The sequence below is a fragment of the Macaca mulatta genome, chromosome 2 (genome assembly GCF_049350105.2).
Source record: "Macaca mulatta isolate MMU2019108-1 chromosome 2, T2T-MMU8v2.0, whole genome shotgun sequence".
In the NCBI taxonomy this organism is placed as follows: domain Eukaryota; kingdom Metazoa; phylum Chordata; class Mammalia; order Primates; family Cercopithecidae; genus Macaca; species Macaca mulatta.
Window position 1 is genome coordinate 155,088,066 of NC_133407.1, and position 27,953 is coordinate 155,116,018.

The 27,953-nt window shown below is 48.7% G+C and overlaps 1 protein-coding gene and 1 long non-coding RNA gene across 4 annotated transcripts; one reads left to right on the forward strand and one right to left on the reverse strand.

The window, feature by feature from the left end:
- Positions 1-58: 58 nt before the first annotated feature.
- Positions 59-26,078, forward strand: LOC704951 (intraflagellar transport protein 122 homolog). Of its 3 annotated transcripts, XM_028844520.2 has the most exons (6): positions 59-266; positions 8,479-8,691; positions 10,269-10,402; positions 15,420-15,584; positions 19,033-19,227; positions 24,751-26,078. In XM_028844520.2, the coding sequence occupies exons 2-6, from the start codon at positions 8,640-8,642 to the stop codon at positions 24,844-24,846; spliced, it is 642 nt and encodes a 213-aa protein (XP_028700353.2). In that variant the 5' UTR covers positions 59-266; positions 8,479-8,639; the 3' UTR covers positions 24,847-26,078. The 3 variants fall into 3 exon arrangements, with proteins under 3 accessions (XP_028700353.2, XP_001096965.3, XP_077849786.1); XM_001096965.5 differs by lacking the exon at positions 24,751-26,078 and having other exon boundaries at positions 62-266; positions 19,033-21,170; XM_077993660.1 differs by lacking the exons at positions 59-266; positions 24,751-26,078 and adding an exon at positions 6,263-6,407 and having other exon boundaries at positions 19,033-21,170.
- LOC144339331 (uncharacterized) lies at positions 12,344-14,883 on the reverse strand. Its single transcript, XR_013414293.1, has 3 exons — positions 14,498-14,883; positions 12,767-14,055; positions 12,344-12,464 (listed from the first exon to the last, which is right to left on the reverse strand). It is a non-coding gene; the product is annotated as an uncharacterized LOC144339331 (long non-coding RNA).
- Positions 26,079-27,953: the final 1,875 nt, after the last annotated feature.

Consider the following 27,953-nt stretch of genomic DNA (forward strand, 5'->3'; position numbering starts at 1 on the left):
GCAACGTCGGATGACGTTACTGGCCCGCGACGCTGTGCAGTACTCACTGCGCTTGCGCGGTCTACCGCAACAGGGGATGGAGAGGCCAGAAGGGCTTGCCGGCTGCCACCTTCCGCGGCCAAGGCCGTTAGTCATGTGCACCTGGCTGGTCCGCGCTGCCTGATGACGTCACGTGCCCACGCTTCCCTCCGGTCCCACTGTGCTTGCGCGGCCAGAGTTGCTGGGCGGAGAAAATTGGAGGGTCGGGGCCGCGGGCATGTTGGCGGGTATGAGCTCCGGCCGTCGTGACGGCTGTGAGGGACCTATTTTTCACATACCAGCAGTTGTTTCCATAAATGCTAGCCATGGGAAATCTCCCTGTGTACAGAAACCTAAAGGCCGGCCCAGCTGCTTCCCCTTGCCTCTTTTGTCACTTGCGGCCGCGAGGCTGTGGTAAAACTTGAGGAAAGCAAAAGAATGGGGGAAATGCGCGGTATTGGGGTCTCTGCAGGGGCACGGTAAGGATAAGGTCCCATTTTTAACTGGATGGTGAATTCCTGAGATACTGTTTTGTACCTAGTTGACAAATATTTTCTGGAAGAGGAAAAGAAAATGGGTGTTCAGTCACAGAGCGGTCTGGATAAAACTGAGTCACGGCCGGGCGCGGTGGCTCACGCCTGTAATCCCGGCACTTTGGGAGGCCGAGGCGGGCGGATCACAGGGTCAGGAGATCGAGACCACGGTGAAACCCCGTCTCTACTAAAAATACAAAAAAGTAGCCGGGCGCGGTGGCGGGCTCCTGTAGTCCCAGTTACTCGGGAGACTGAGGCAGGAGAATGGCGTGAACCCGGGAGGCGGAGCTTGCAGTGAGCCGAGATCGCGCCACTGCACTCCAGCCTTGGGGACAGAGCGAGACTCCGTCTCAAAAAAAAAAAAAAAAAAAAAAAACTGAGTCACCTCTGTCTTGGGAAACACTGAAAAGGCAGGTGGAGGAAGAGAAACTACAGAGGGAGCTGAGAAGAGATGGGAACTATTGGATGGGATGGGACAGGCCAGGCTGTAGCCGCCCAAGGCGTTCACTTGCCCGCTGACTAGATAGCTGATTTATCAAGACAGGGGAATGGCAATAAGAAAGAGTAATTCACGCAGAGCCAGCTGTGCTGGAGAGGGAGTTTTAATAGCCAAATCAGTCTCCCCAAAAACACGAATCGGAATTTTTAAGGATAATTTGGCGAGTAGGAACTCGAAGTGGAGGGTGCTGATTGGTCGGGTTGGCGATGGAATGATAGGGGGTCGAAGTGAGTTTTTCTTGCTGTCTTCTATTCCTGGGTGGGATTGCAGAACTCGTTGAGCCAGATTACCAGTCTAGGTGGTGTTAGGTTTTGCAACAGTGATGTTATTCCCAGGAACAATTTGGGGGACGTTCAGACTCTTGCAACCAAAGGCTGCTTGGCCTCTAAACTGTAATTTCTAATCTTACAGCTAATTTGTTACTCCTCCAAAGGCCGACTGGTCCCAGGCAAGAAGAAGTTTTTTTGTTTGTTTGTTTGTTTGTTTTCTGGGAAAGGGCTATTTTGTTTTGAAGTTAAACTATAAACTCATTCCTTCCCAAGGTTAGTTCAGCCTACGCCCAGGAATGAACAAGGACAGCTTGGAGGTTAGAAGCAAGATGGAGTTGGTTAGGTCAGATCTCTTTCACTGTCTCAAGTTAAAATTTTGCAGTGGCGGTTTCAAGGCCAGGCCATAGGAGCCCATGTAAGAGGCAGGGCATGCCGGGCACCTCACAGCCAGCGGTGCGCATGGGCCCTATACAGATCTTCAGCCTGCTCCTCTAGGAAGAATGCCGCTCTGCTTTTTCACCCAGACCGGTCATCTGGCTCAAGCAGTTTTGCAATCCCACCTAGGAACAGAAGACAGCAAGAAAAACTCACTTCGACCCCCTGTCATTCCATCTCCAACCCGACCAGTCAGCACTCCCCACTTCCCAAGCTCCTACTCGCCAAATTATCCTTAAAAACTCCGATCCCTGTTTTTGGAGAGACTTGCTTGTTCCCTGACTGTAGCATCGACCACAGTGTTGGGAAATGCCTCCAGCTTCCATTGTGTGAACTCCTTGAGAACAAAATGAAATCCCTTTATCCCTTTCATCTCAGCGAGCTAAGCTCAGCACCAAAAAAGATTAAATTGCTAACACAACATCAAGAAAAAAGAGCTCAAAACTCTACAAGGCGTAGAGTCTAAACTGCAAAATATGTTCAGGCATCTTTTCAGATTATTTTACTTTGTCTAAGGTCTCTCAGCTGGTTTATTCATCGGTGGTTGATATTTACTTGCTTGGCATTCAGCTTCACAAGAAGGTATTTGGAAACAACTGCCTTTGTAAATTATCCCCATAGGTAAAACAAAGAAAAATATACATATATTGCAAAAACTTTCAATTTTGAGCTGCTGTATGTTTTTGCCAAACAAATGTAGTCAAATCAGTCAAGTAGTCTGTTAATGTGTCAAATCTTCTTTAGTGTACACAGGTCTCCCTAAATCAACCAAACGAGAAATCCAGTGGCACATATTTTACAAAATAAAAATAGAAAAATGTTAAGGCATAATTTTTAATTGCTCCAGTAGAGTATAGCAGAAGAGTTTTCCTGTTTTACTACTATACCAGTTTCTAAATTCAGTTTCCTCATCTGTAAATATGAGTATGATACCCTTTATCTGACAGGACTTTTAAGAGGTTTAAGTAAAATAATCCACATGAAAGCACTTAGCACAGCAAATGATAAAAATGAAAATAGTTACACTTTGATCCTTCCATCCTATATTTAAGTATTAACCTCTGAGAAATATGTGGTTTTAAACAGTTTCCCCTGTTCAGTATACTAAAAGAAAAGCTTCAGCTGAATTAAATTTAAAGGAGCTTAATTGGCTGGGTCGGGTGCAGTGGCTCATACCTGTAATCCCAGCACTTTGGGAGGATGAGGTGGGCAGATCATTTGAGGTCAGGAATTCGAGACCAGCCTGGCCAACATTGTGAAACTCTGTCTTTACCAAAAACACAAAAATTGCCGGGCATGGTGGTGAGTGCCTCTAATCCCAGCCACTCGGGAGGCTGAGGCATGAGAATCATTTGAACCCGGGAGGTGGAGGTTGCAGTGAGACGAGATTGCACCACTGCCCTCCATCCTGGGTGACAGAGCAAGACTCTGTCTCAATAAAAAAAGAAAAGTTTAATTGAGCAATCAATGATTCAAGTCAGGCAGCTTTCTGAGCCAGAGCAAGCTCAGAGACTCCAGCGCAGCCATGTAATGGAAGATTTCTGGACAGCAAAGGAAAGTGAGGTACAGAAAATGGAAGCGAGGTACAGAAACATCTGGATTGGTTACAGCTCTGCCATGCCTTATTTGAACATGGTTCGAACAGTTGGCTACATTTGATTGGCAAAAACTCTGTGATTGGCACAAGTGTAGGCTAGTCTGTTTATGCCTCCACTTGTAATAGTTCACAATGTGCAGAAAACCTATAAACTCAACTTAAAATATATAAGGAAGCAGCTTTAGGCTAAACTTGATTTAACAAGTGTTTAAAATATCCTCACAGTAGTTCTGAATGTCTCCTCACATCAGTACAACTGATTCACAACATAGGAGAAAGTGAACATTCTTTAGCCATAATATTAGCGTTAGCATAGCAGAATGCTTGACTCTGGGTATGAGGAACATTGAGTAGAAACTATTGCTTGATCCCTTACTATTAAAGCTGAGGCTGAGATTGGACTGATTATTTTATAAGCCAAAGACCACCAAAGATTGCCAGCAAACCACCAAGAGGTAGGAGAAAGGCTGTCCTGCAGATGCTGCTGCAAAGACCTGCCCCTTCCGCCTTGCACCTCCATCCTCCAGGGCCTAGAGGCCTCTGCCTGCAGCTGGGGGAAGAAGAGACTGCGAAGAACGATCCTGTCTTTTAAAAACTGACAGAAATCACGGATTCCTTCCACTCACATTCCCTTGGGAAGAACTTAATTTGGGGGCAGGGGCTAGGAAAGGGAACACCTGGGCAGAAACATGGTTTTGACAAGTGTTCTTGTCAGGACAATTTGGGAAAGCCCAGATGAGTGATTACTGAGTGACTCTCAACTCCAGTGTTTTGACACCGAAATATGCAAGGCTTCCTCTCTGATTCTTAAACAGCTCAGGCCATGCCACTCCCATGTCACACTCTAGTGGCCTGTGGGCTTCCTTGCCAGCTGAGCCCTAGCGCTACCCCCTGCCTTTGAGATTCTGCAGAAATCTAGCTGCAGGGTGACTTCCACAGGTTGCACAACCCAGCCAATAGTAACAGCTAGGTTATTAAACACACCATCCTCTTAGAGGTGAAAGGCTTAGCCTTAGGTTCAATTCTTTCAGCTTTAAAATGGAGCAAGTGATGTGTCTCACTCGAAGATGTTGTAGAGCCCAGTGAGTTATGTAGTGCGTGGAGATTGGGAGGTACTGTGCAGCAGAGGAGATGGACAGTGCAGGCTCAAGAAGATCTTGTGACCTTGAGCGAGTCACTTTTCCTCCTTGTTCCTCAGTGTGCTCATCTACAAAATAAGAGTAAACACAGTAGCATTTCCCCCTTCCTAGGGGTGCCTTGTTTTCAGCTTGGCTGAATGTTGGCTGATCCTCTATCACGGAAGTTATTCCCTGGCTTCTCTTTGGAACATTCCTCTGAGGTTGCCAGGCTGATACCTTTATAGCAAGCAACTTTACAGATGCAGAAGCTAAGACTCAGACTAAAAGCAGCTTGCCCTGCTAGGAAATGCAGAGCTATGTCTTTAACATATGGGAAACCCTTTTACCCAGGACCTGGGGCAGTGTGGTGCTCTATCCTGGGACCTCCTGCCTCCCAGCAGCATGGTGAAGAAGGAACACAAATCCTTCAGATCGGTTTCCATCTTTAAACCTCTGGCATCACCTGTCTTGCCCTGCCCTTACTCTCAGCTGTCAGCTTTACTTTCCATTCCACTGGGAAAATCCATGCAGTCAGATGGGAACTTCACAGGCACAGTTACCCACTCCCCCTGCATATATGCCCATGTTACCTACATTGTGTTACTGTGAACTGTCTGCTTCTGGCAAAATCAACCTCTCATTAGACCCCAGTCCTTCTCACTTACTCAAGGGTAATTTCCTTTATCTGCATCGTTAACTGTCCTCTCTACTGGATCTTGAGCCATTACCCTTCAGGTGTTTGTCTCTAATGGCCATGGAAGTCAGTAGTGACCTCTCTGTTGTCAAATCGTATGATCTGTCCTCAGACCTCATCCTACTTGGCCCATCATTGGCATCTGACACTGTTCATCCTTCTACCCTATTGACACACTTTGTTCTCTGGTTTCTGAATCACTATTCTCACTATTCTCTGAATGTTCTAAATAGTTCACTGGCAGATACTTCTCTGTGTCCATTGCTGGTTCCTTCTTGGCTCCTCAACTGCTAAACATTGGCCATTGTTTTTCACTAGCACGGTTGGAGTTGTCTGTGGCTCAGGCTGTGGACACTTTCATTTTCCTCTGCAACCACCCGCTGGATGACCTAATTTAGTGTCCTGACTTTAACTACCATCAATATCCTGATGACTCACATTTCTCCTGCAGGACAGATTTTCCCCTCAATTCTAGCTTGTTTTTGTATCTGCCTTTGTACTCAAAAGCTCCACATAGAGATCTAATAGGCGTCTAAAAGTGGCATATGCAAATCTGAGTTCCCGATCCCACCCAATCCTGTTTTCCCACCATTGTTCTTTATCTTAGTTAATGGTGACTCTTATTCCACTTGTTCAGACCAAACATATGTGGTCACTTGTGTCCCCTCTTATTCTCCTAGTCCACATCCAATTGAGCAGCAAATCCAGTGCTGTCTACCTTCAGGTTATATTGAGAATGACCACTTTTAGGCCCCTCCTGTGATAGTACATAGGGTCAAGCCAGCATCATCTCTCAGCATTACTGGGACTTGGGTTAATTAGCTAGGTAAGATGAAACATGAAGGATTACAAATAAAGGCAGAATACAGACTTAAAACCAGGAATCCAGACTAAACACTCAAACATGGAGTCCATCGTGGCCCCAGGGCCTTTGTGCTTGACGGTCTCTCCATCTGGAACACCCTGCCCATTGCAGTAATTGTTCTCTAAATGCCTTCAGGCATTCTCAGAAACATCCTGACTTTGTCTTCCTTCATGGTACATGTCACCACCTGCCTGTGTATTGTTTCCTTATTTTTTTCTCTTTCTTTCCCACTAGGCTGTCAGCCCATCAGAATAGAGATTTCTGCCTGCTTCTCCCCTTGGTGTGCTTTGGTTTCTGGAACAGGCTCAGCATGCAGTGGAGCCTCAGTGAATGTGCACTGAAGGAGTAGATACTGGGGAGCACAAACACGTATCAGGTGGTGAGAAGAATTGCTCCTTTACTATTTACTGACCCCTATTATGTGCTCAGCCATGATGTAGGCTGTAGACAAAAGCAGGAATTTAGAAAAAAACAAAACCAGCTGCTCCTTGTTGCTGATACTGTGCAGGAGAGAAAAACTGAGTATTACTCAGTGTGGTGGCAGAGGGAAGTGCTGTGGAGAGGGAAGTGCCGCAGAGAGCGAAGCAGGGCTCAGGGAAACCAGGAGAGCAGAGATGGGGCTGGAGTGGCCTGAGAGAAGGGCAGTGGTGGGAGAGGAGACCTAGGATGTCAGGGGGCCCAGGTCCTGCAGGCCTTGGGGCTGCTCTGAGGACTTTTACTCTGGGTAAGGTGGGAGGCCCAGAAAGATGCTGAGCCGAGGGGGACAGGCCCTGAATGTCATGAAGGGAATGAAGTGGGAGCAGCTAGGGACATGTGCACAGGGGAGGCTCTCACTGTAGATGGCACAGGCAGAAAAAGCTTCTCTGAGGAGGTGACACTGTACTGAGCCCTGGCCTTGGCCATGTTTCTAGCTTGTATGAACTTGGAGCTTTAACACCTGCCCTCTGTGTGTACATGGGACTTCATGTTCTGAACAACCTCATGATATGCCAGGTCACCTTGCCTTGGCCCCTTGCCTCCCATGTCACCTTCTCCCCCAGAGCAATCTTCCTCCCAAGGGTGCACTTTTCTTTTTTCTTTTTCTTTTTCAAGAGAGAGACAGGGTCTCCCCTCATTCAGGCTGGAGTGCAGTGGCGTGATCAGAGCTTACTGCAGCCTCGAAACCTGGGCTTAAGTGATCTTCCTGCCTCAGCCTCCCAAGTAGCTGGGACTACAGGTGTGTGCTTACTTGGACTACAGGTGTGTGCTACCCTGCCTGGCTAATTTTTTCATTTTCAAGTTTTTGTTGAGGTGGGGTCTCACTATGTTGCCCAGGCTGGTCTTGAGCTCCTGGCCTCCCAAAGTGATGGGATCATAGTTGTGTGCCACTGTACCCAACCTACTTTTCAAATACAAACCAACCAATCCAGTGCACCTCAGACACTTCCCCTGTGGGCTGTCATACTGGGACCATTATCCGACTGCCCTAATCACCTCAGTGACAGGAACCAGACCCCTATGGACTGGAATGATTGGAACTGCCCTCTCCTAAGCCTGCTCGTTGCCCCTCACTCTTTTCTCCCTGTAGGCAGCACAGGAAAGGGGCTTGCTCAGAGTACCCCTCCCTCTGCCTCCTGACCAACCCTGCTGCTTCCCATGTGGCCCTGCCTAACTGTGCTCTGCCTTCCTTCTGGGAACTGTGACTATCTTCAGTTTTACTCATCTGATCTGGAGGCCTTATTATACCTCAAACTTTTTATTAATACACAAGAATTAGAGTGGCCTGGAATGACAAGACACTTTGGACACAAGATAAACAAATGAGAACATACGAACTATGCACCATTTTCCAATATTCTGAAGAAGTGTAATAGTTTAATACGTGAGTTTTTTTCAGGTGATGGGAAACATTGTGGCTGTTGGTGGGATCTGCTGAAGGCAGGGACTTCACTGTGATGACGGAGCTCTCTGCCTCAGGTTTCCTGCAGCCCAGGATTTTTGTATGAGGCCATGGTGTTGTGAATTTTTTGTTCCAAAGATTCCTGGATGTGATCTGTGTGAATTCCATATACATCATGAGCTCTTTCCTTCTGTGATCCTGGTGGTCATTTATTACTTTTTAACCTTCCCAAAAAGATGCAGTGTGAACCTGGTGATCAAAGAGCAGCTTCTGGTAGGGCCTTGGGGTCTCCCGCTGGCCCATGTTGATTTACAGATGCCATATAACGTAGTGTAGGGTGGTCTTTCCCTGGGTTTGCAGGCAGCAGTGTGTTGATGAGTCTTTCTTTATTTTTTTTAATTTTTTTTGGAGTCTTGCTCTGTCTCCCAGGCTGGAGTGCAGTGGTGTGATCTCGGCTCACTGCAAGCTCCGCCTTCCGGGTTCACGCCATTCTCCTGCCTCAGCCTCCCGAGTAGCTGGGACTACAGGTGCCTGCTACCATGCCCAGCTAATTTTGTTTTTGTATTTTTAGTAGAGACGGGGTTTCACCATGTTAGCAAGGATGATCTTGGCTCGTCTCGATCTCCTGACCTCATGATCCGCCCGCCTCGGCCTCCCAAAGTGCTGGGATTACAGGCGTGAGACACTGAACCAGGCCCCTACTCCTTCTGAAGAAAGGAACAACTGTATCTTATGTTTGCCACACAGTATTTGTTTCCTCAGCTCCACAAAGGTCTGACAAATGGTAAGGTTCTGGTTATGGTGGTATAAAAAATGACTCCAGATTCCACCTCTACCCATTCACCATAGGGCAGTACAACGGGGAGTTATACAAAAGGTGTCCAGCTTGTAGCCTATCATAAATCTGGTGCCAAAGACAAAGATATTTTATGTTGTAGTTGGCATCTTGTAAATACAAGTACATTCTGGGGCATGAGGTTCCTATAGAAATGTTTATTTTGGCGGTGGTACTGTAGGGCAGATAGTATTTGCCAGAACTTGCCTCAGGCCTCTTCCTCCTGCTTTTGGTGGGGCTCTAGGATGTAGTGAAGTAGCTGTCCCAGCTAGCATGCTACATGACTTGGTGTAGAGTGCCCATGATGGCAGTCACTGGAAGGAGCTGGTTGAGATTAGGTGATTCGGGGTCCTCATTATATCGACTTCACAGCTATCAACTCCAGAGGCTGGAGGAGCTCTGCTGACCTCTCTAGGTGACCTTCACAGCCACCTGGATCCCAGTGAGAATGTTCTGGGGTAACTGTACCTTGGCTGCACCTGGGTGCTCAATAATGTCACCTGGACTCTCTCCCAACCTCTGACTCTGTGTCCTTCCCTCAGTGTGGATGTCGTGCTCAGGTGGGCTTTCCCTTCAAGGTGACAGGATGGCACCCACAGCCCCAGCCACCCAACAGAAATAGACCTTCTCTCCCCTGCTACCAACCCTTGCCCTGACCCTCGCCACCTGATTGGTCACGTGCCCAGACGTTAGCTAATCACTGTGGCTGGGTAGGTTGGGCTCTTCTGATTGGCCAGGTTGAAGTCATGTGGCCACTGTCGCCAGGGGTACTTAGAGCTGCTCCCCTGTTTGGGTGGGAGATGGTATACCCACTGGCCTCTGTGTAACAGAATCCATGGTGGCATTTTTCCCTCTCCCATCACCTCCGCCCCAGGCTCCATTTCACCCATGCCAGAAAGGAACAAGGTCTGTCTGAAGATAGGATTTGGGATTCCCCTCAGCTTCAAGATTTGCTCCTTGTCCTGGTGCCATCAGCTACTCACTCAACGAACATGCACTGAGCACCCTCAATATGCCAGGCTGTCACTAGGTGTGATACAAGGATGATACAGGGATGAGCAGGGCTAATGGGATTCCTGTCCTCCAGGAGCTGACACTCTAGCGGGAGTGCACAGACAAATCAAAGACCAATTCAGATCAGATGAGTCCAGATGAATAAAGAGATAGGATGGGATGGAGGGTGTCATGGAGGTGTCCCCAGCAAATCCCAATTCACTCACCATGCACTCAGCCTCATGCAGTATAGATCATAGGAAAGGGAGTACACATCATAGAAAGTCACCTTCATGTTCAGGCAGCTGATGAAGTCCTGTGGGCTCAGCTTGTTCAGGTCAAAGGTTATGCAGGCCACATCCATCTTCTTGGCAAGCTTATGGGAGAGAGACAGTGGGTGCCTCATTCTCTGCATCGAGACAAGCAGATGGTTAGCACCCCTTGAAGACTTCTCCCAGGGTCCCAGTTTTCTCCCCAGACAGATGGGACCTCACCTGTTCTGATGGGGGCTTCCATTTCTGCCCCTTCTGGAGGACCAGGAACACCGTATTGCCTGCCAGAGCTTGGAAGGAAGGACTCTTCTGTCTCTACAGTTGTGCCATCTTCCTCCAGCACCAGGAAGAAGGGCTTGTCTGCCAGTATCAGTGTCCTGGACCTGGGGAATAAGGTGGGTGATGCTTCCGCCATCTCTAAAAAGTCACAGAGCCAGTCTGGGAAAGCCCCACGTCATAGCTCCTCAGATGCCAGGGAAAGAACAAGTGGGCTGGGGTCTATGGGGTAGAACTGGAGCCCAGGCCCTCTGCTGTGGAATCACTATGTAGAGACTTTATCATGGTACCTCTTGGCGCCTGGCTTGAGGGTTCATAGTCTAGAATAATGTTGTCCAATAAAATATAATGTAAGCCACATATGTAATTTTTAATTGAGATACCATTTACATATTATAAAAGTCACCCTCTTAAAGTGTACAATTCAGATCCAAGTACTAGGCAAAATGGTGAGACTCCATTTCTACAAAAAAAAATACATAAATTAGCCAGGTGTGGTGATGTGTACCTGTAGTCCCAGCTACTCAGGAGACTGAGGTGGGAGGAACACCTGAGCTCAGGAGATCAAGGATGTGGTGAGCTGTGATCATGCCACTGCACTGCAGCCTGAGTGACAGAGTGAGACCCTGTCTCCGAAAAAGCATGTAATTCAGGGTTTTTTGTATATTAACGAAGTTGTGGAACCATCACCACTATCTAATTTCAGAACATTTACATCACCCCAAAAAGAAACCCAGTTCCAGCCGGGCGTGGTGGCTCACACCTGTAATCCCAGCACTTTGGGAGGTCGAGGCGGGCAGATCACCTGAGGTTTTGAGTTCAAGACCAGCCTAACCAACATGGTGAAACCCCATCTGTACTAAAAATACAAAATTAGCTGGGTGTGGTGGCACATGTCTGTAATCCCTGTTACTCGGGAGGCTGAGGCAGGAGAATCGCTTGAACCTGGGAGGCGGGGATTGTGGTGAACCGAGATTGTGCCATTGCACTCCAGCCTGGGAAATGAGTGAAACTCCGTCTCAAAAAAAAAAAAGAAAAAGAAACCCAGTTCCCATTCGCAGTGACTCCCCATTCCTCCAATTCCCCATCCCATGGCAACAGTTATTTTGTTTCTATGGATTTGCCTATTCCAGACATTTCATTGAAATGAAATAATACAATATGGGGTCTTTTTAGACTGACTTCTTAGCATGTTTTCAAAGTCATCTGTGTTGCAGCATGATTTGTCTTTTTTTTTTTTTTTTAAGATACAAGGTCGCAGTCTGTCACCCAGGTTGGAGTGCAGTGACACACTCATAGCTCATTGCGATCTCAAACTTTTGGGCACAAGCGATCCTCCTGTCCCAGCCTCCTAAGTAGCTGGGACTACAGGTGCTTGCCATTACACCTGCCTAATTTTTATGTTTTTTTAGAGGGTGTCTGGCTGTGTTGCATAGGCTTGTCTCAAAATCCTAGTCTCACCGGGCGCGGTGGCTCATACCTGTAATCCCAGCACTTTGGGAGGCTGAGACGGGCGGATCATGAGGTCAGGAGATCGAGACCATCCTGGCTAACACGGTGAAACCCTGTCTCTACTAAAAAATACAAAAAATTAGCCGGGCATGGTGGTGGGCGCCTGTAGTCCCAGCTACTCAGGAGGCTGAGGCAGGAGAATGGCGTGAACCCAGGAGGCGGAGTTTGCAGTGAGCCGAGATTGCGCCCCTGCACTCCAGCCAAGGCGACAGAGCGAGACTCCACCTCAAAAAAAAAAAAAAAAAAAAAAATCCTGGTCTCATGGGATCCTCCCACCTTGGCCTCCCAAAGTGCTCAGAATACAGGCATGTGCTACTATGCCCAAACATGATTCATTCATTTTTGACTAAATATTCCACTATATAGATATAGCACATTTTAAAATCCATTTATCAATTGATAAATATTTAGCTTATTTCTTATTGGCTACTATAAATAATGCTGCTGTGAGTTTTGGTGTACAGGTTTTTTATGAACATGTGTTTTCCATTCTCTTTGGCATATACTTAGGAGAAGAATTGCTGGCTCATACATTAACTCTGTTTGACTTTTTTTTTCTTTTTTTTTGAGACAGAGTCTCGCTCTGTCACCCAGGCTGGAGTGCAGTGGCGTGATCCCGGCTCACTGCAAGCTCTGCCTCCCAGGTTCATGCCGTTCTCCCGCCTCAGCCTCCCAAGTATCTGGGACTACAGGCACCTGCCACCACGCCCGGCTAATTTTTTGTATTTTTTAGCAGAGATGGTGTTTCACCGTGTTAGCTAGGATGGTCTCCATCTCCTGACCCCGTGATCTGCCCGCCTCGGCCTCCCAAAGTGCTGGGATTACAGGCGTGAGCCACTGTGCCCAGCCAGATTTTTTGTATTATTTTTTGCTTTTTGAGACAGGGTCTTGACTGTTGCCCAAGCTGGAATGCAGTGGCACAGTCACTGCTTACTGTAGCCTTCACTCTGGAGCTCCAGTGATGCCCCCACCTCTCTGTGCAGCTGTGTGACCTCAGGCAAGTTACTTAACCTCTCTGTGCAGCTGTGTGACCTCAGGCAAGTTACTTAACCTCTCTGTGCAGCTGTGTGACCTCAGGCAAGTTACTTAACCTCTCTGTGCAGCTGTGTGACCTCAGGCAAGTTACTTAACCTCTCTGTGCAGCTGTGTGAACTCAGGCAAGTTACTTAACCTCTGTGTGCAGCTTCAGTCGAGTTACTTAAATTCTCTGTGCAGCTATGTGACTTCAGGCAAGTTACTCAATCCCTCTGTGCAGCTGTGTGGCCTAAGGGAAGCTACTTAAACCTCTCTGTGCAGCTGTGTGACTTCAGGCAAGTTACTTAACCTCTCTGTGCAGCTTTGTGGCCTCAGGCAAGTGACTTAACCTCTCTGTGCAGCTGCTTTGCCTCCGGCAAGCCATTTAACCTCTTATGTACAGCTGTTTTGCCTCTGGCAAGTGACTTACCCTCTCTGTGCAGCTGTGTGGCCTCAGGGAAGTTACTTAAACTCTCTGTGCAGCTGTGTAGCCTAAAACAAGCTACTTAACCTCTCTGTGCAACTGTGTGATCTCAGCAGTTACTTAAACTCTCTGTGCAGCCCTGTGGCCTCAGGTAAGTTATTTAACCTCTCTGTGCGGTGTGTGGCCTCAGACAAGTTACTTAACCACTCTGTGAAGCTGTGTGACATCAGGCAAGTTATGTAGTTTCTCTGTGCAGCTGCATGGCCTCAGGCAAGTTACCTCACCTCTCTGTGTAACTGTGTGACCCCAGGCAAGTTACTTAACCTCTTGTGCAGCTGTTTTGCCTCTGCAAGTTACTTAACCTCTCAGTGCGGCTGTGTGGCCTCAGGCAAGTTGCTTCACCCCTCTTTCCAACTCTGAGACTTCAGAGAAGAGTTTTTGTTTTTTGAAGACAGCCTCAGGCCAAAGGTGCTGTGGCCGTCACACTCATAGCAGGCCCATGTTTTGGCAGAATTGAGCTATAACCATTGGCTACATGTAAAGTGGATTAGTGGCTTAAGGTGGGAGATTTGTTAGAGATGCTGCTTCTGTGGATTTCTAGAGGGAGGCAGAGATTGTTACCTAGGTCAGCTCCTGATTAGGGCAGCGAGTGGATTAAGGCAGTGCGTTCCAGCATGTGTCCTAGAGAATGCTGGGTCCTCAGGGTACTGATAGATGTCATAAGAAAAATGAGCCTTTGGCCAGTTAGTTGTGGGATATCCAGGTTACACAAAGTTAAACAGATTTATGTGTGTGTGTATGCGTGTACAAGCATGTTCTTTGCTCAACATAAGAAAAGTTCTAAGTGGGCTGCTACATGAAACTTTGAAAGTGAAAATGAGCCAGGCGCAGTGGCTCATACCTGTAACCCCAGCATTTTGGGAGGCTGAGTCGGGTGGATCACTTGAGGTCAGGAGTTTGAGACCAGCCTGGCCAACATGGTGAAACCCCGTCTCTACTAAAAATACAAAAATTAGCTGGACGTGGTGGCAGGCGCCTGTAATCCCAGCTACTCGGGAGGCCGAGACAGGAGAATCTCTTGAACCCAGGAGGTGGAGGTTGCAGTGAGCCGAGATCGCGCCACTGTCCTCCAGCCTGGATGACAGAGTGAGACTCCATCTCAAACAAAACAAAACAAAACAAAAAACTGAAAATGTAGCTGCATTAGCCTGAGATCCAAGCCATGCAGCAGGTGGCTTATGGATGAGGCTTGTCGGGTCTTTGCTGGGGATGGAAGTCATGGGGCGTGAGAGCGGTGGGTGAAGTCAAGAGCAATGCCAAGGGGAGGAAGGGCCGCTTCTTTCTCAGGCAGCTCTCACTTCCCGTGGGAGGATGGACTTTGGGGTCAGGTGGGCCTGAGGTCATGTTCTTACTTAGCTACTCACTGGCTTTGTCCCCCTGGTAGGTCATTTTACCTCTCCGAGGCTACAGTTTGACATGAGGATAATACTGCATTTCACAGGGCTGTCAAAAACAGATATCAAGGTTGGGAGTTAAATCCAGTTTCAAAAAAAACCCCAAACAGGGATATTAAAGCAGGCATACTGAGTGGGTACCTGTTGTCCCAGCTACTCAGGAGGCTGAGGCAGGAGGATTTCTTGAGCCCAGGAGTTTGAGGCTGCAGTGTGATATGATTAAGACTGAATAGCCACTGCAGTCAGCCTGGGCAACATAGCAAGACCTTATCTCTAAAAAAAATTTTTTTAAACCAGGGATATCAGTAGATGATGGCTGTCATCATCATTATTATAATTCTCTACCACATATCTTGTCAGTGTTCATAGTAGCCTTTTCCTGTGTTAGTTCGTGACTCAGATCTCTGCTAGGTGGCCTCTCCTAATGCTGCCGTTTGGGTAATGTCATCAACAAATCCCCGGTCCGAACAGACACTGAAGTGAGCTCGGCCTGTCTCGGGGCTGTCATTACGTCTGCAGCCTCTGATGAACCTCGCTTCTGGCCTGCTGAGGATAAGCCAATGCGCCCACCACCCTCCTCTTCCTTTTGAGGAGTCCTTTTCTCTGCACAGAACTTCTGGTGAAGGTGGTGGGAGTTGTTCTTGCAGAGCACATGGGATTCTAGCGGCCTGGCAGTGGGCCAGGATCTTGTTGCCATGGTGACTGACACTGTTTTCACTGAAACGTTGCCAGATCCTGAAGATCTTCGTGGACAATCTCTTTGCTATCATCCTGCTGAAGCAGGCCACAGCCGTGCGCTGCTTGGACATGAGTGCCTCCCGTAAGAAGCTGGCCGTGGTAGATGAAAACGACACTTGCCTGGTGTATGACATCGACACCAAGGAGCTGCTTTTTCAGGTGATGTCCTTGAGGGGGTCCCAGGGACATTGTCCTTTGATTAGAGACCCTCCTCTAGCTTCCCAGCCCCTGCAGGAGGCTCTCCAGCTCTGGCCCTGGCAGGTCTCTGGGAGGAGCAGTGAGGGGCAGGGGCCAAGCACAGGTGCAGAGTCCCAGAGGCCCTGGGCCACAACCTGCTCCTCCCACACAGGCACAAGCTGCAGGGCCTGGACCAGCCTCTTTAACTTTGGTTTCCTTGCCAATGAGATGAGCCAGCAGAGCCTTTCTTTTTTTTTTTTTTTTTTTTTTTTTTTGAGACGGAGTCTCGCTCTGTCGCCCAGGCTGGAGTGCAGTGGCCGGATCTCAGCTCACTGCAAGCTCCGCCTCCCGGGTTCACGCCATTCTCCTGCCTCAGCCTCCCGAGTAGCTGGGACTACAGGCGCCCGCCACCTCGCCCGGCTAGTTTTTTGTATTTTTTTTAGTAGAGACGAGGTTTCACCGTGTTAACCAGGATGGTCTCGATCTTCTGACCTCGTGATCCGCCCGTCTCGGCCTCCCAAAGTGCTGGGATTACAGGCTTGAGCCACCGCCCCCGGCCAGCAGAGCCTTTCTTAAGCATTTACCATGAACAGGAAATGGGGCCATGACTCTGAGAGGGGTGTGACGTTGGCACTCAGTGAATGGGGCGATGGATGCACTTCCTTTGCAGAAGTCTGCGTCTTACCTGTGCAGGCCTGCCTGTGTCTATGCGCACCTATCGCACGGGAAGGAAACAGGATCAGTTTTGTCATCTGAAAGGGGCATGGGAATGGGCAAGCCTTGCCTTCTGCTTAATTCACAAGAATGCTAGAAGAGCCGGTAGAATGCGAAGTGCTTGGATCTTTGGAGGCCTAGGCATTGTTTAGTGGAGTCATCCAGCCCTGTGACCTGAGGAAGTGTCACCAGAGAAGATAGCCCAGTAGCTCTGTGCCCAGGGCCTGACTGGCTTTCTGCTGGGCTCGTGCAGTTATTTGTCTCTTTCAGGCTTTGAAGGTGGGGAGGGCTGGTTTGGCAGAATCGAGTTCCCCTTAAAGCTGGAGCCCCTCCTAACTGGTTTCCTCAGCCTTACCAGGCTCCTCCTTGTCCTCAGCAGCAGAATCGAGAAGGGGAGGGGCCTGGAGTAGGGAGCAGCCTCAATCAATTAGAAGGGGTTACCTGGCCACCTCAAGCCCAGTGGTGACTCCCTGTCAGTCTCAACTCACTCATGTCCCAGAGAGAGTAGAATGGTTTGGGGGAAAGAGAGGGCACAGCCTTTAGGCTGACCTGGGCTTGGGTCCTGCCTGCATCCCTTACTGTGTGATCTTAAGTTAGTGAGCCTCTCTGAGCCTTGATTACTTTTCTCTAAAATGAAATTAGTAATTGCCCCTCACAGAATTGCTACAGGAATAGGGGATACCACAGTGCCTAGCTCAGTGCTGGAGACAAAATGGGGCCTGAAATGTTACCTCCCTTCTCCCCAGCCTCACCTCCCACCTATATGGGGCGTAGCTGGCCCCAAATGTGAATCTGTGTCTGAGCCTAGAACCATACAAGTGTGCAAGGGTGTGTGCTCCACCGTCCCCACTGCTGGTTCTGTAGCAGGCTAGGGGAGGTGATTCTCAGCCCTGCCAGGAGACATCAGCATTCCCAGCTGTGACATTGCCTGCTGGCTTTTCCTCTTCTCCACTACTCCTCCCCCTACACATAAAATAGCTATATATTTTTTTCTAATTATAGAAGCAATCCACGATCATTATAAAAGATTCAGACATTGTAAAACATTCTAGGCAGAAAGTGTGAGCATCTGCTGGTCCCCAAGGCTCCAGGGCTGAGTAGGGAACTGAGGTGCAGTGGGTGCCTCCCAGGGTGACTCTATTTTCACAATGTGTGGACTGTAAATACAAAGACATTATTTTCAAATCTTACAAATAACTCACTGTTCTTTCTCTTATTATCAAACAGAATAGATAGATGTTCATGACAGAACAAATTCAGGCAAACAAAAAAGATTTTATAATTATGCAATTTCACCCACCCAGAAATGCTGTTAATCTTTTGGAATATCATATTCTTTGTTTTTTTTTTTTTTTTTTTTTTGAGACGGAGTTTTGCTCTTATTCTTGTTGCCCGGGGTGAAGTACAATGGCACAATCTCAGCTCACTGCAACCTCTGCCTCCCAGGTTCAAGCAATTCTCCTGCCTCAGCCTTTTTTGGAACATATTCTTGTAAACATTCTTCTGTGTATAGAGATGTATATGTCTTCTGTAATAGAAGTGGAATCCCACTTTGCCGATTCTTTTTTTTTTTTCTTTTTCTTTTTTGAGACGGAGTTTCGCTCTTGTTGCCCAGGCTGGAGGTGCAATGCCATGATCTTGACTCACTGCAACTTCCACCTCCTAGGTTCAAGCCATTCTCCTGCCTCAGCCTCCCAAGTAGCTGGGATTACAGGCACATGCTACCACGCCCGGCTAATTTTTGTATTTTTACTAGAAACAGGGTTTCACCATGTTGGCCAGGCTGGTCTCGAACTCCTGACCTCAGGTGATCCACCTGCCTTGGCCTCCCAAAGTGCTAGGATTACAGGTGTGAACCACTGCACCCGGTCTGATTCTCCACTTTCTATACAGGGACTCATATTTCAGGAGAATATTTTTTTAAAAATATTATTATCCTTTAAGTTCTAGGATACATGTGCACAATGTGCAGGTTTGTTACATATGTATACATGTGCCATGTTGGTGTGCTGCACCTATTAACTCATCATTTACATTAGGTATCTCCTAATGCTATCCATCCCCCCTCCCCCCACTCCACGACAGGCCCTGGTATGTGATGTTCCCCATCCTGTGTCCAAGTGTTCTCATTGTTCAATTCCCACCTATGAGTGAGAACATGCAGTGTTTGGTTTTCTGTCCTTGCGATACTTTGCTCAGAATGATGGTTTCCAGCTTCATCCATGTCCCTACAAAGGACATGAACTCATCCTTTTTTATGGCTGCATAGTGCAGTGTATATGTGCCACATTTTCTTAATCCAGTCTATCCTGATGGACATTTGGGTTGGTTCCAAGTCTCTGCCACTGCGAACAGTGCCACAATAAACATACATGTGCATGTGTCTTTATAGCAACATGATTTATAATCCTTTGGGTATATACCCAGTAATGGGATGGCTGGGTCAAATTGCACTTCTAGTGCAATTTGAGGAATCGTCAGGAGAATATTTTTCAAAAGTAACACCTGCTTACTCAAAAATTCCAACAACACGCAGGTGCATGGAGGGGATTGCCGCTGTTCATTTCTTTTTGGTCCCCTTTCCTCCTTTTCCCTCCATCCCACTGTAAGCAATTTAGTGGGATTCAGTCTTTAAGAGGGTATTGGGCTGAAATGTGCAAGCGCTGGCCAAGCCCAGGGTGGTTCTCACAGGATGCCCACCGTCCCTGTCCCCCAGGAACTAAATGCCAACAGTGTGGCCTGGAACACCCGGTGTGAGGACATGCTCTGCTTCTCGGGAGGAGGCTACCTCAACATCAAAGCCAGCACCTTCCCTGTGCACCAGCAGAAACTGCAGGGCTTTATGGTCGGCTACAATGGTTCCAAGATCTTCTGCCTCCACGTCTTCATTTCTGCTGTAGAGGTGCTACAGGTAACTGGGAGTGCCTGTCCACTCTCAGTGCTGGCAAGGCTGACAAGACCAGGGAAGCCAGGCCCCTTGCTGGTGCTTTGGGGAGAGTAGCAAGGAGAGAAGAATGGCAACTGTGATGTCGTGGGAGGCAGTCTGGGCTTGGAACCTGTGGTCTTATATCCACTCCTTGCAACCTGCGTTTCTGGGGGTAAATAGCTCAAACTCCCTGTGCCTCAATTTCTTCCTGGTCCCCATTCTGGTAGGGATGGGAGGGGTATACAGTGTTGTCAGTAGAGTGTATTTTACAGAGAGCCCGACGTGGGCCAAGTGGAGTGAGCAGCAAAGCCGAGAGTCCAGCAGGGTGTGTGTGTGAGCACATGTGTGATGGTGGTGATGTGTGTGCGAGAGAGAGGGGAAGAGAGAGAATGAGTGGGTGGGGGTGAGTCCTGAGGTCTGTGAGCCAATAAGGGAGCATGGGACTCTGCACAAGGCCCCTGAACTAAGAGGAGGCCACAGCAGAAATGGGGCACTGAAGGGAGGAGTCACAGAATGGAGGAGGGCAGAACCACAGACAGGCGGCTGAGATTGACCTCCCGAATGCAGGCTTGTCTCCCCTCCGCCTCCTGCACCCCACGCAGATGGTGCTCACTGTAGGATTGCCATAAAACAGAGACACAAACCAGCAAGAAACTTTAGCCCTTAGCACCCCATCCTCAGGACAGAATTGCTCCTAAACATGTTGAAATACATCTGCTTAGACCTTTTCTGTGTGAATATGTAATGTATGCATAATATATAATTAGGAGCATGTGATTTTATAACATTTTTAAACAAAGGTGGAATCACACTGCAAATACTGTTTAATGACTTTTATGTGTGTAAGTATCACTACCTATAGATGGAACCTCAGATTTACTGTATTCCCTTAGCCTGGCCTGTAAACAAGACTTCTCATCCCTTCCTCTATGGCCATCTTCTCATTTCACCTCACATTCGGTTATGGCAGCCCTATCACTGTCTATGAAGTGCTGGCTATAAACTCGTCATCTGGCCTTTTCACTCAGCAATCTCCTGAAGCATGGTTCTGTGTCAGTAAATGTTCTTATCCAGCATGGCAAAATGTTAAGGTAATTGTAGACTCACATAAGTTGCAGGAAATAATATAGAGATGCCTTATACTCTTTGCCCAGTTTCCCACAATGATAACAGTGTGCAAAGCTACAGGACAATTTTCCCACCCTTGTTGGCATGTGTAACCGCCCCCCATAGTCATGGCACTGAACATGGCCACCACCACAAGGTGCCTAGTGTTGTGCCACCCTTTTACAGCCAGCACCCCTCCTTCCTGCCTGGGCCCCACTGCATTGTATTTACAACTGCATTTTGTCCTGTCTTGTGGATGTTCCATTACTGACAGACAGGCTGAACAAAGAGTGTGCAAAGAAGCCCGGAGCAGGAGAGAAGGCTCCCCAGCCTGGCTCTCGGTTGGCGCAGTTGCAGGCTGGCTCTGCCTTTCTTGGCTGCACTGTCCTGAAGCAGGAGATATAAGAAAAACAAGTAAAGGGAAAACAAGTCTAGCTGGAGCTATGATAACATTATCTGCAAGGCCAGGCAGGGGCCCCAAAGAAATGGGTTCCAAGAGCAGGGATGAGAAAAACAAGTTCTTAGTATCCCCCTGGAATTCTGTCCCCATGCCATCATTCTTTATTCTGCTCTTATAACTATTTTCATAACTATTTCTGCAAGTTTGCAAGGATTTTATAAGTTCCTGTTTTCCCATCTGTGCAGGATGGCAAAGGTCACAAGACACGTCTGAGTTGCAAAACCTGTCACAGTTTGATTAACTGCCTTTGTTCTACTTCCGTAAGCTTGATTTCCCCACCCCGCAATTTTCACACCACTAGCTAGCCACTCCCCTTCAGTCACCTGAATAAAAGTCAAGCCTGGTCTTTGTTCATTGCTCAGCCTCTGGATATTAACTCGCTGGGCCAGTGGCCACCTAAATGAAATCCTCCTGTTTCACCCATTGATCTCTCCAGTCTCCTGATTCCCACAACATTTTGGCGAGCCAGCCAGGAGCAGAGACAACAGGTTTACTGTCTCATTTGCCTGTGGGACTGGAGCCCCGGGCCAGCAGAGACCTGTGACCCCAGGTGCCATTGGTAGAACTTCAACCCGGAGGGGAGATCAGCTCTCCTGTGGTCTGGTGCCCCTACCTGACAGTGCAGCGGAACCTAAAGGGGCTACAGGATGATTCCAGGAACAGCACACTTCAGGACCGCAGTAAGGTTTGGGGCCCAAGGCAGGACCTGTCCCATAAGGGTAGAAGGGAACTTGATCAGCTCCTGGGGGTGCACCAAGTAGTCTGACCCAGGATACAAGAGTGGCTCACAAAGTCAGATGAAACTGACACCCAGAGCATACAAGTAATCTGACCTAGGACACGAGAGTGGCTCGCTATTTCTGATGAAACCTACACCCCAACCGACCCAGGATGCGAGAGTGGCTTGCTAAGTTGGTTGAGAAAGGAAACGGAGCAGGGAAGTGTGTGGGTGCATATGAAAGAGACGGTTCCAGGAGGAACCAACACAGGGAGTGATGTGTGGGGGTTGCAGGTCTCTTAGCGTAGACCGTACGCTCCAAGCAAAGTGTGGGACTGATCAGGACTAGTGGCGAACATCCTACATGAGCTACCACATATGGCTCAGGAATTACTAAATTGTGGGGGGATTAACAATCACTCCAAAGATAAGCAGCGTCTGAAAGACTCCTGCGAGGGAGATGATCTAATCAGTCTGAAGCGAAAGTGAGAGTGAGTGTGTTGTGCCAAAAAAGGAGGAAATGGGAGGGAAGTCGTCAAAACCCACCCCGTTAGAATGTACGTTAAAGAACTTTAAGAAAGGTTATAAGGGGGACTATGGAATCAAGTTGACCCCCCCAGAGGTTAAGAACTCTCTGTGAAATAGAATGGCCCTCTTTTGGTGTAGGGTGGCTGGCCTAAAGGACTATAGATAGATAAACAATTGGCCGTGTATATCAGGTGGTGACTAGGGTCAGAGAACAGCCAGGGCATCCAGACCCGTTCCCTTATATTGACTCATGGCTGAATGTAGCCCTGCCTATTAGCTTATTGCAGAACGCTAGTGGCTTGAGTCAAGCCAAAAGTGAAAGAGAATTCAGCTTCACTGTCAGCTACAGAGACAAAGGGAAAGCCACAGGAAAAACCAGTTTTGCAGGAACTACCAGAGGAGATAGAGACCCCTCCTCCCTACACTCCAATCTACCCACCCTTTACCAAGGCTGGCCCCTGAGCAGCCAGACTCAGATGGTGATACACCCCAGGCTACACCCCAGAGGGAGAAATCTGAGCCCTCACCCCAGGAGGTCAAGGAGGACAGTCAGAATGATCAAGCAGGCTGCCTCCAGTCTGGCTGCACCCAGGCTATGCAAATGCCTCTCAGGGAAACAAGGGGACCCCTTATTATAATGAACAGAGCCAAGTGCAAGGAGGAGAACAAACTTTCATTTACCAGCCTTTTTCAACCACTGATCTCCTAAACTGGAAACACCGTACTCCCTCCTACATGGAGAAGCACAAGCCCTCACAGATCTAATGCATTCCATCTTCCTGACACACAGTCCAACTTGGCCAGACTGCAAACAGCTCCTACTGGTGCTGTTTAACACTGAGGAGTGCCAGAGGGTAACCCAGGCAGCCCTCCACTGGTTAGAAGCCAACGCGCGAGAAGGCACACTTAATGTTCAGGCTTATGCTCAGGGCCAGTTCCGAGAAGCAGACCCTAACTGGGACCCAAATGATGCAGCCCAGTTTCAGCCCCTACAGAGGTACCAAGAAGCACTGGTGCAAGGATTAAGGGAGGGTAGAAAGAAGGCCATCGATACAGGAAAGATCTCAGAGGTGCTTCAGGGAATTGATGAAAGCCCTAGCCAGTTTTATGAGAGACTCTGTGAGGTGTTGCAGTTTTATACTCCCGCATTTGACCCTGAGGCCACTGAAAATCAGCACATGGTGAACACAGCATTTGTAGGAAAAGCCCAGGGGGACATTAGGGGGACGCTGCAAAAGCTAGAGGGCTTTGCAGGTGTGATTGCCACTCAGCTTTTAGAAGTGACCTGACCAAGGTGTATGTTAACCATGATCAGGAGGCAAAGAAGGAGGCTGATCAGAGACTCAGGAAAAAGACCGATTTGCTGGCAGCAGCACTTACAGAAGCGGGGGCAAGTGTCGTGAGAGGACGTGGACATAGGTGCAGACAAGGAAGAGGTCAAATCAGGCAAAGACCCAAGAATCAGGCAAGACTAGATAGGGACCAGTGTGCATGGTGCAAGAAGAAAGGACATGGGAAGAATGAATGTCCAGAAGGCAATGAGGGAGAGGACGAAAGCCAAGCAGTTAGAAGGCTGCCAGCTAAAGGCTGTCATACCCAGAAAGAGCCAGATGCCAACTTCATTGGGCTGGCAGGGATTGAAAGGTATGAGGACTAGGCCAGACTGGGCTCCATCTCCTTAGGCCCCCAGGAGCCCATGTCACAGTGGAAGTAGGGGGCCACCTGATGGACTTTAAATACTAGGGCTGAACACTTGGCAGTGATACAGCCCGTGACTTTAAGCCTGCTCCATCCTGAAGAAATGGTGTTAACCCTTACCGCCCTGCAGGCAGAGGAATGGAGACTATATGCAGAAGGGTTGCCAAAGCTGGGGCTAGATGAGCTGTATAAGTTACCTAGTAAAATTCCAGGAGTGTAGACTGAGGATAACCCCCCTGGCCTGGCTGTGAACCAGGCACTAGTGATAGTGGAACTAAAATTGGGGGTAACACTGGTTCAGGTTTGTCAATACCTACTTTCCCAAGAAGCTGTACAGGGCATTCAAGGGCATTTGAAACAGCTATTAGAACACAGGACCTTGGCCCGATGCTGGTCACCATAGAACACTCTGCTTTTGCCAGTGTGGAAACCAAGGACTAATGAATATAGACCAGTGCTGGACATACTTGTTGCAAACCAGGCCCCTGGGGATTCAGGAAATGGAAATTACACACGGCCAACTGGCCACAAAGCTCAGGAAGAGTGGAGCACATGAACTGGACACTCAAGCAGCTACTAAAGAAATATTGCCAAAAAACTCATCTAAGATAGGATCAGGTCCTGCCCATGATCCTCCTCCGAGTCAGGTGTACCCCCACCAAACAAACTAGATATTCACCCTCTGAAATCTTGTTCAGCCAGCCACCCCCAACCATAGGTCAAATTAAAGGTAATTCCATGAGTTAGGGAAGCTAACCTTGAGAAGGCAGGTGCAGGCCTTAGGGAGAGCCATGCAAGAGATCCATGGCTGGGTACAGGAAAGAATGCCCATAGGCCTAATAGACCAAACACACCCCTTTAGACCCAGGGACTCTGTTTAGGTCAAGAAATAGAATCCAACCACTTCAAGACCCACATGGGATGGGCCCCATACTGTAATCTTGTCCACTGCCACTGCTGTTAAAGTTGCAGGAATCATGCCTTACATCCACCACAGTTGGCTGAAACCAGCAGCCCAGGACAAGTGGACCAGCCAGCAAGTCCCAGACCATCCGAACCGGCTGATCCTATGACAGGACCGAGGTACCAGTGAAAGTGACAACAGCCCTGCTCTGGTGACTCCAGAAGCTGAACAGTCTACACACGGCTGAAGCTTGAGGAGACAGCAGCCCTGCTCTAGTCACCCCGGAAGCTGACTAGTCTATGCACGGCCAAGGTTTCATCAAGGAAGTAAATGTAGTTAGAAATCTTAAGCCCAGTAACTTTCCTTGTAATCTTAATTGTTTTACTATTAACCTGTCACTGTGCTCAACCTCCTCCCCTGGTTAAGGACCTCTGCTGTCCATACTGGGTATGAGTATACTATTCATTACTTTGTTCTTGCTACTCCCTCTATCCATGTTAGAAGGAGGGGTATGTGGAAAGTTTAAACTAACTGTTGTCTAGAAATTGATGACAATAGGAAGGTCGTCAAAGATATAACTGCAAAAATTCAAAAATTAGCCCATATCCCAGTCCAAATTTGGAAAGGATGGTCTCCAGATACCCTCTTTGGGGGCTGGTGTTCGTCCCTTGGAGAATTTAAGACCTTAATAGGAATAGTTCTGGTCATATTGGGAGTCTGCCTCATACTCCCTTGTCTCCTACCTCTCCTCAAAAACATCCAATCAGCCATAGAGGTTCTTGTAACCAGGTAAACCACCACCCAACTAATGGCTTTAACCAAATATCAACCTTTGCCAAATAAAGAACTAACTCCTCATGGAGAATTAAATTCTGATGATAATTCTTTGTATTAAACTTTATTTATAAACAGCATCAAAGGGGAGAATTAAGCAGGAAATATAAGAAAAACAAGTAAAGGGAAAACAAGTCCAGCTGGAGCTATGATAACATTATCTGCAAGGTCAGGCAGGGGTCCCAAAGAAATGGTTCCAAGAGTAGGGATGAGAAAAACAAGTTCTTATCAGTCTCCCCCTGGAATTCTCTCCCCATGCCATCATTCTTTGTTCGGCTCTTATAACTATTTTTGTAACTATTTCTGCAAGTTTGCAAGGATTTTATATGTTCCTGTTTTCCCATCTGTGCAGGATGGCAAAGATCACAAGACATGCCTGAGATGCAAAACCTGTCACAGTTTAATTAACTGCCTTTGTTCTGCTTCTGTAAGCTTGCTTTCCCTGCCCCACAAGTTTTGTGCCATGGCTAGCCACTCCCCTTCAGTTACCTGAATAAACGTTAAGCCTGGCCTTGTTCATTGATCAGCCTCTGGATATTAATCCGCTAGGCTGGTGGCCACCTAAATGAAATCCTCCTGTTTCACCCATTGGTCTCTCCAGTCTCCTGATTCCTGCAACAGTCAGTCCAAGGCTCAGTTTCCCCATCTGCACAAACGGGCCCCCTCCAGCTCTGACTCCGAGGGTCCAGCCTCAGTCTGTGTCTGTGAACAGTGCTGGGTGATGATCCTGTTGACCCCTCACGTGCCTATGACAAAGAAGGTACCACAGAGACCTGGCAATGCCCATTGAACTAAGAGGACACTCAGGCCAGAGAGGAGCGGCTGCCAGAGGCTGAGCAGTGGGGCAGTGGTTCCGGCTGGGACTGGTCCCGATCTCTCGTCTCCAAATGCTCACCACTGTGCCCATATTCTTGGAAGGAGGAAGTAAGGGAGAGGTGGACTGGGCAGCCTCAGGTGGATCTGAGTCTAGCCGCACCTCAGGCAGCTGAGGGTCCCCAGGTCTCAGTTTCCCATCTCTCCCCAGCAAGGCTGTGAAGCCAGGAGCCCGTGGTGGCTGTCACACAGGTGGGCAGAGGCCCCTCCTCCAAGGTTGCTGCCGTGTCTCTTCCCTGGCCTGGGGTCTGTGTACCCATGGCAGAGGCCACCACTGGGCAGGGTGATTACCCTGGGCCTTCCTGATTCTCCCCCTCACAGATCTGGAACATCAGCCTGGAATGGAGACCTCATCATGGCCCTCCCTGTTTGCCACCCGCAGTGGCTGCCCATGCCATTCAGCCGTTCAGAGGCAGAGGCAGAGCCTGCACCTGGGATCCTGAGGGCTAGGGCTCGGGTGCCCCCAAGATGGCTGCCTCCATCTTCAGAGATGGCCACCCAAGGGCCCCAACCACACACCTTACAGCTCCTCACAGCTCTTCCCCAGCCCATGGAGGGGAAGTCAGAGAGCAATGGCTCAGAAAGTCCTCCACACTCAGGCTCGTGTGGGAACACTGAAGAGAGGAGCTCAGGGGGACCCTGTCATAGTGGGAGATGCTGAGGCCCCATAAAGCCTCACGCAGAGGAGAGGGCCTGGCTTCAGTACCACCGTCTGCCTGCTGGAGCACCAAAGCCTCCCCAGGATTTCCTTTCACTTTGAGGGCAAGTGTCTCCCAGGTATGAATACTGAATCTCCCCCACTCAATGCCAATTTGCAATCTGAGAGGGGGAATCTTGTGGGCCCTGCTTGAGCTCCCCAAGGGCCCATTGGAGTCTGTGCCCCCACCCCAGTGCCACTCCCCTCTGGAAGTGCCAGCCCTGTGAGAAGGCACCTTCTCCAGGTCTGGCTTCCACCATCGAGGAGGCCCTTAAAAATGCCAAAGTCCTCAAGACCATTGGCCAGGGAAGCCTGGGTGAGGTGAAGTTGACCCAGCACAAACTCACTGGGATTCAGGTGGCTGTAAAAATAAAATTAGGGGCTCCCCCAGCCTTCTACATCTACATAGAAAGGTAGAAGTCACGAAGGCCCTGAGTGCCGCCATCATAATAAAGCCATATCATGTCATTGAAACCTCGGACATCCCATACTGAGCTATGGTGATACTCATAGTGAAGACCTTTTCCACCAAACACTCCAGCCCAGCCACATGGAGGAGGAGGCAGCTCAAGCCATGTTTCTGCAAGTACTATCTGCCCTCCAGTACTGCTACCAAAGTCAGCCGCCAAGACCTGAGTGGCAGGACTCCTGGATGAAGAGCACAACACAAAAACAGCTGACGTTGGCTTCAGCACCACAGATTCCCAAGGCCAGAAACTGAGCGCCTTTGCTGGGACTCCCCTTAAGCTGCCCCAGAACTCTTCCTGGGCCACAAGTATCACAGCCCCACCATGGTCGTGTGGGTCTTGGCTCTCTCCTCTACCACATGGGACCAGGGCCCCGCCATTTGGCAGGCAGAACTTCTCAGGCTCAAAAAAAACATACTTCAAGG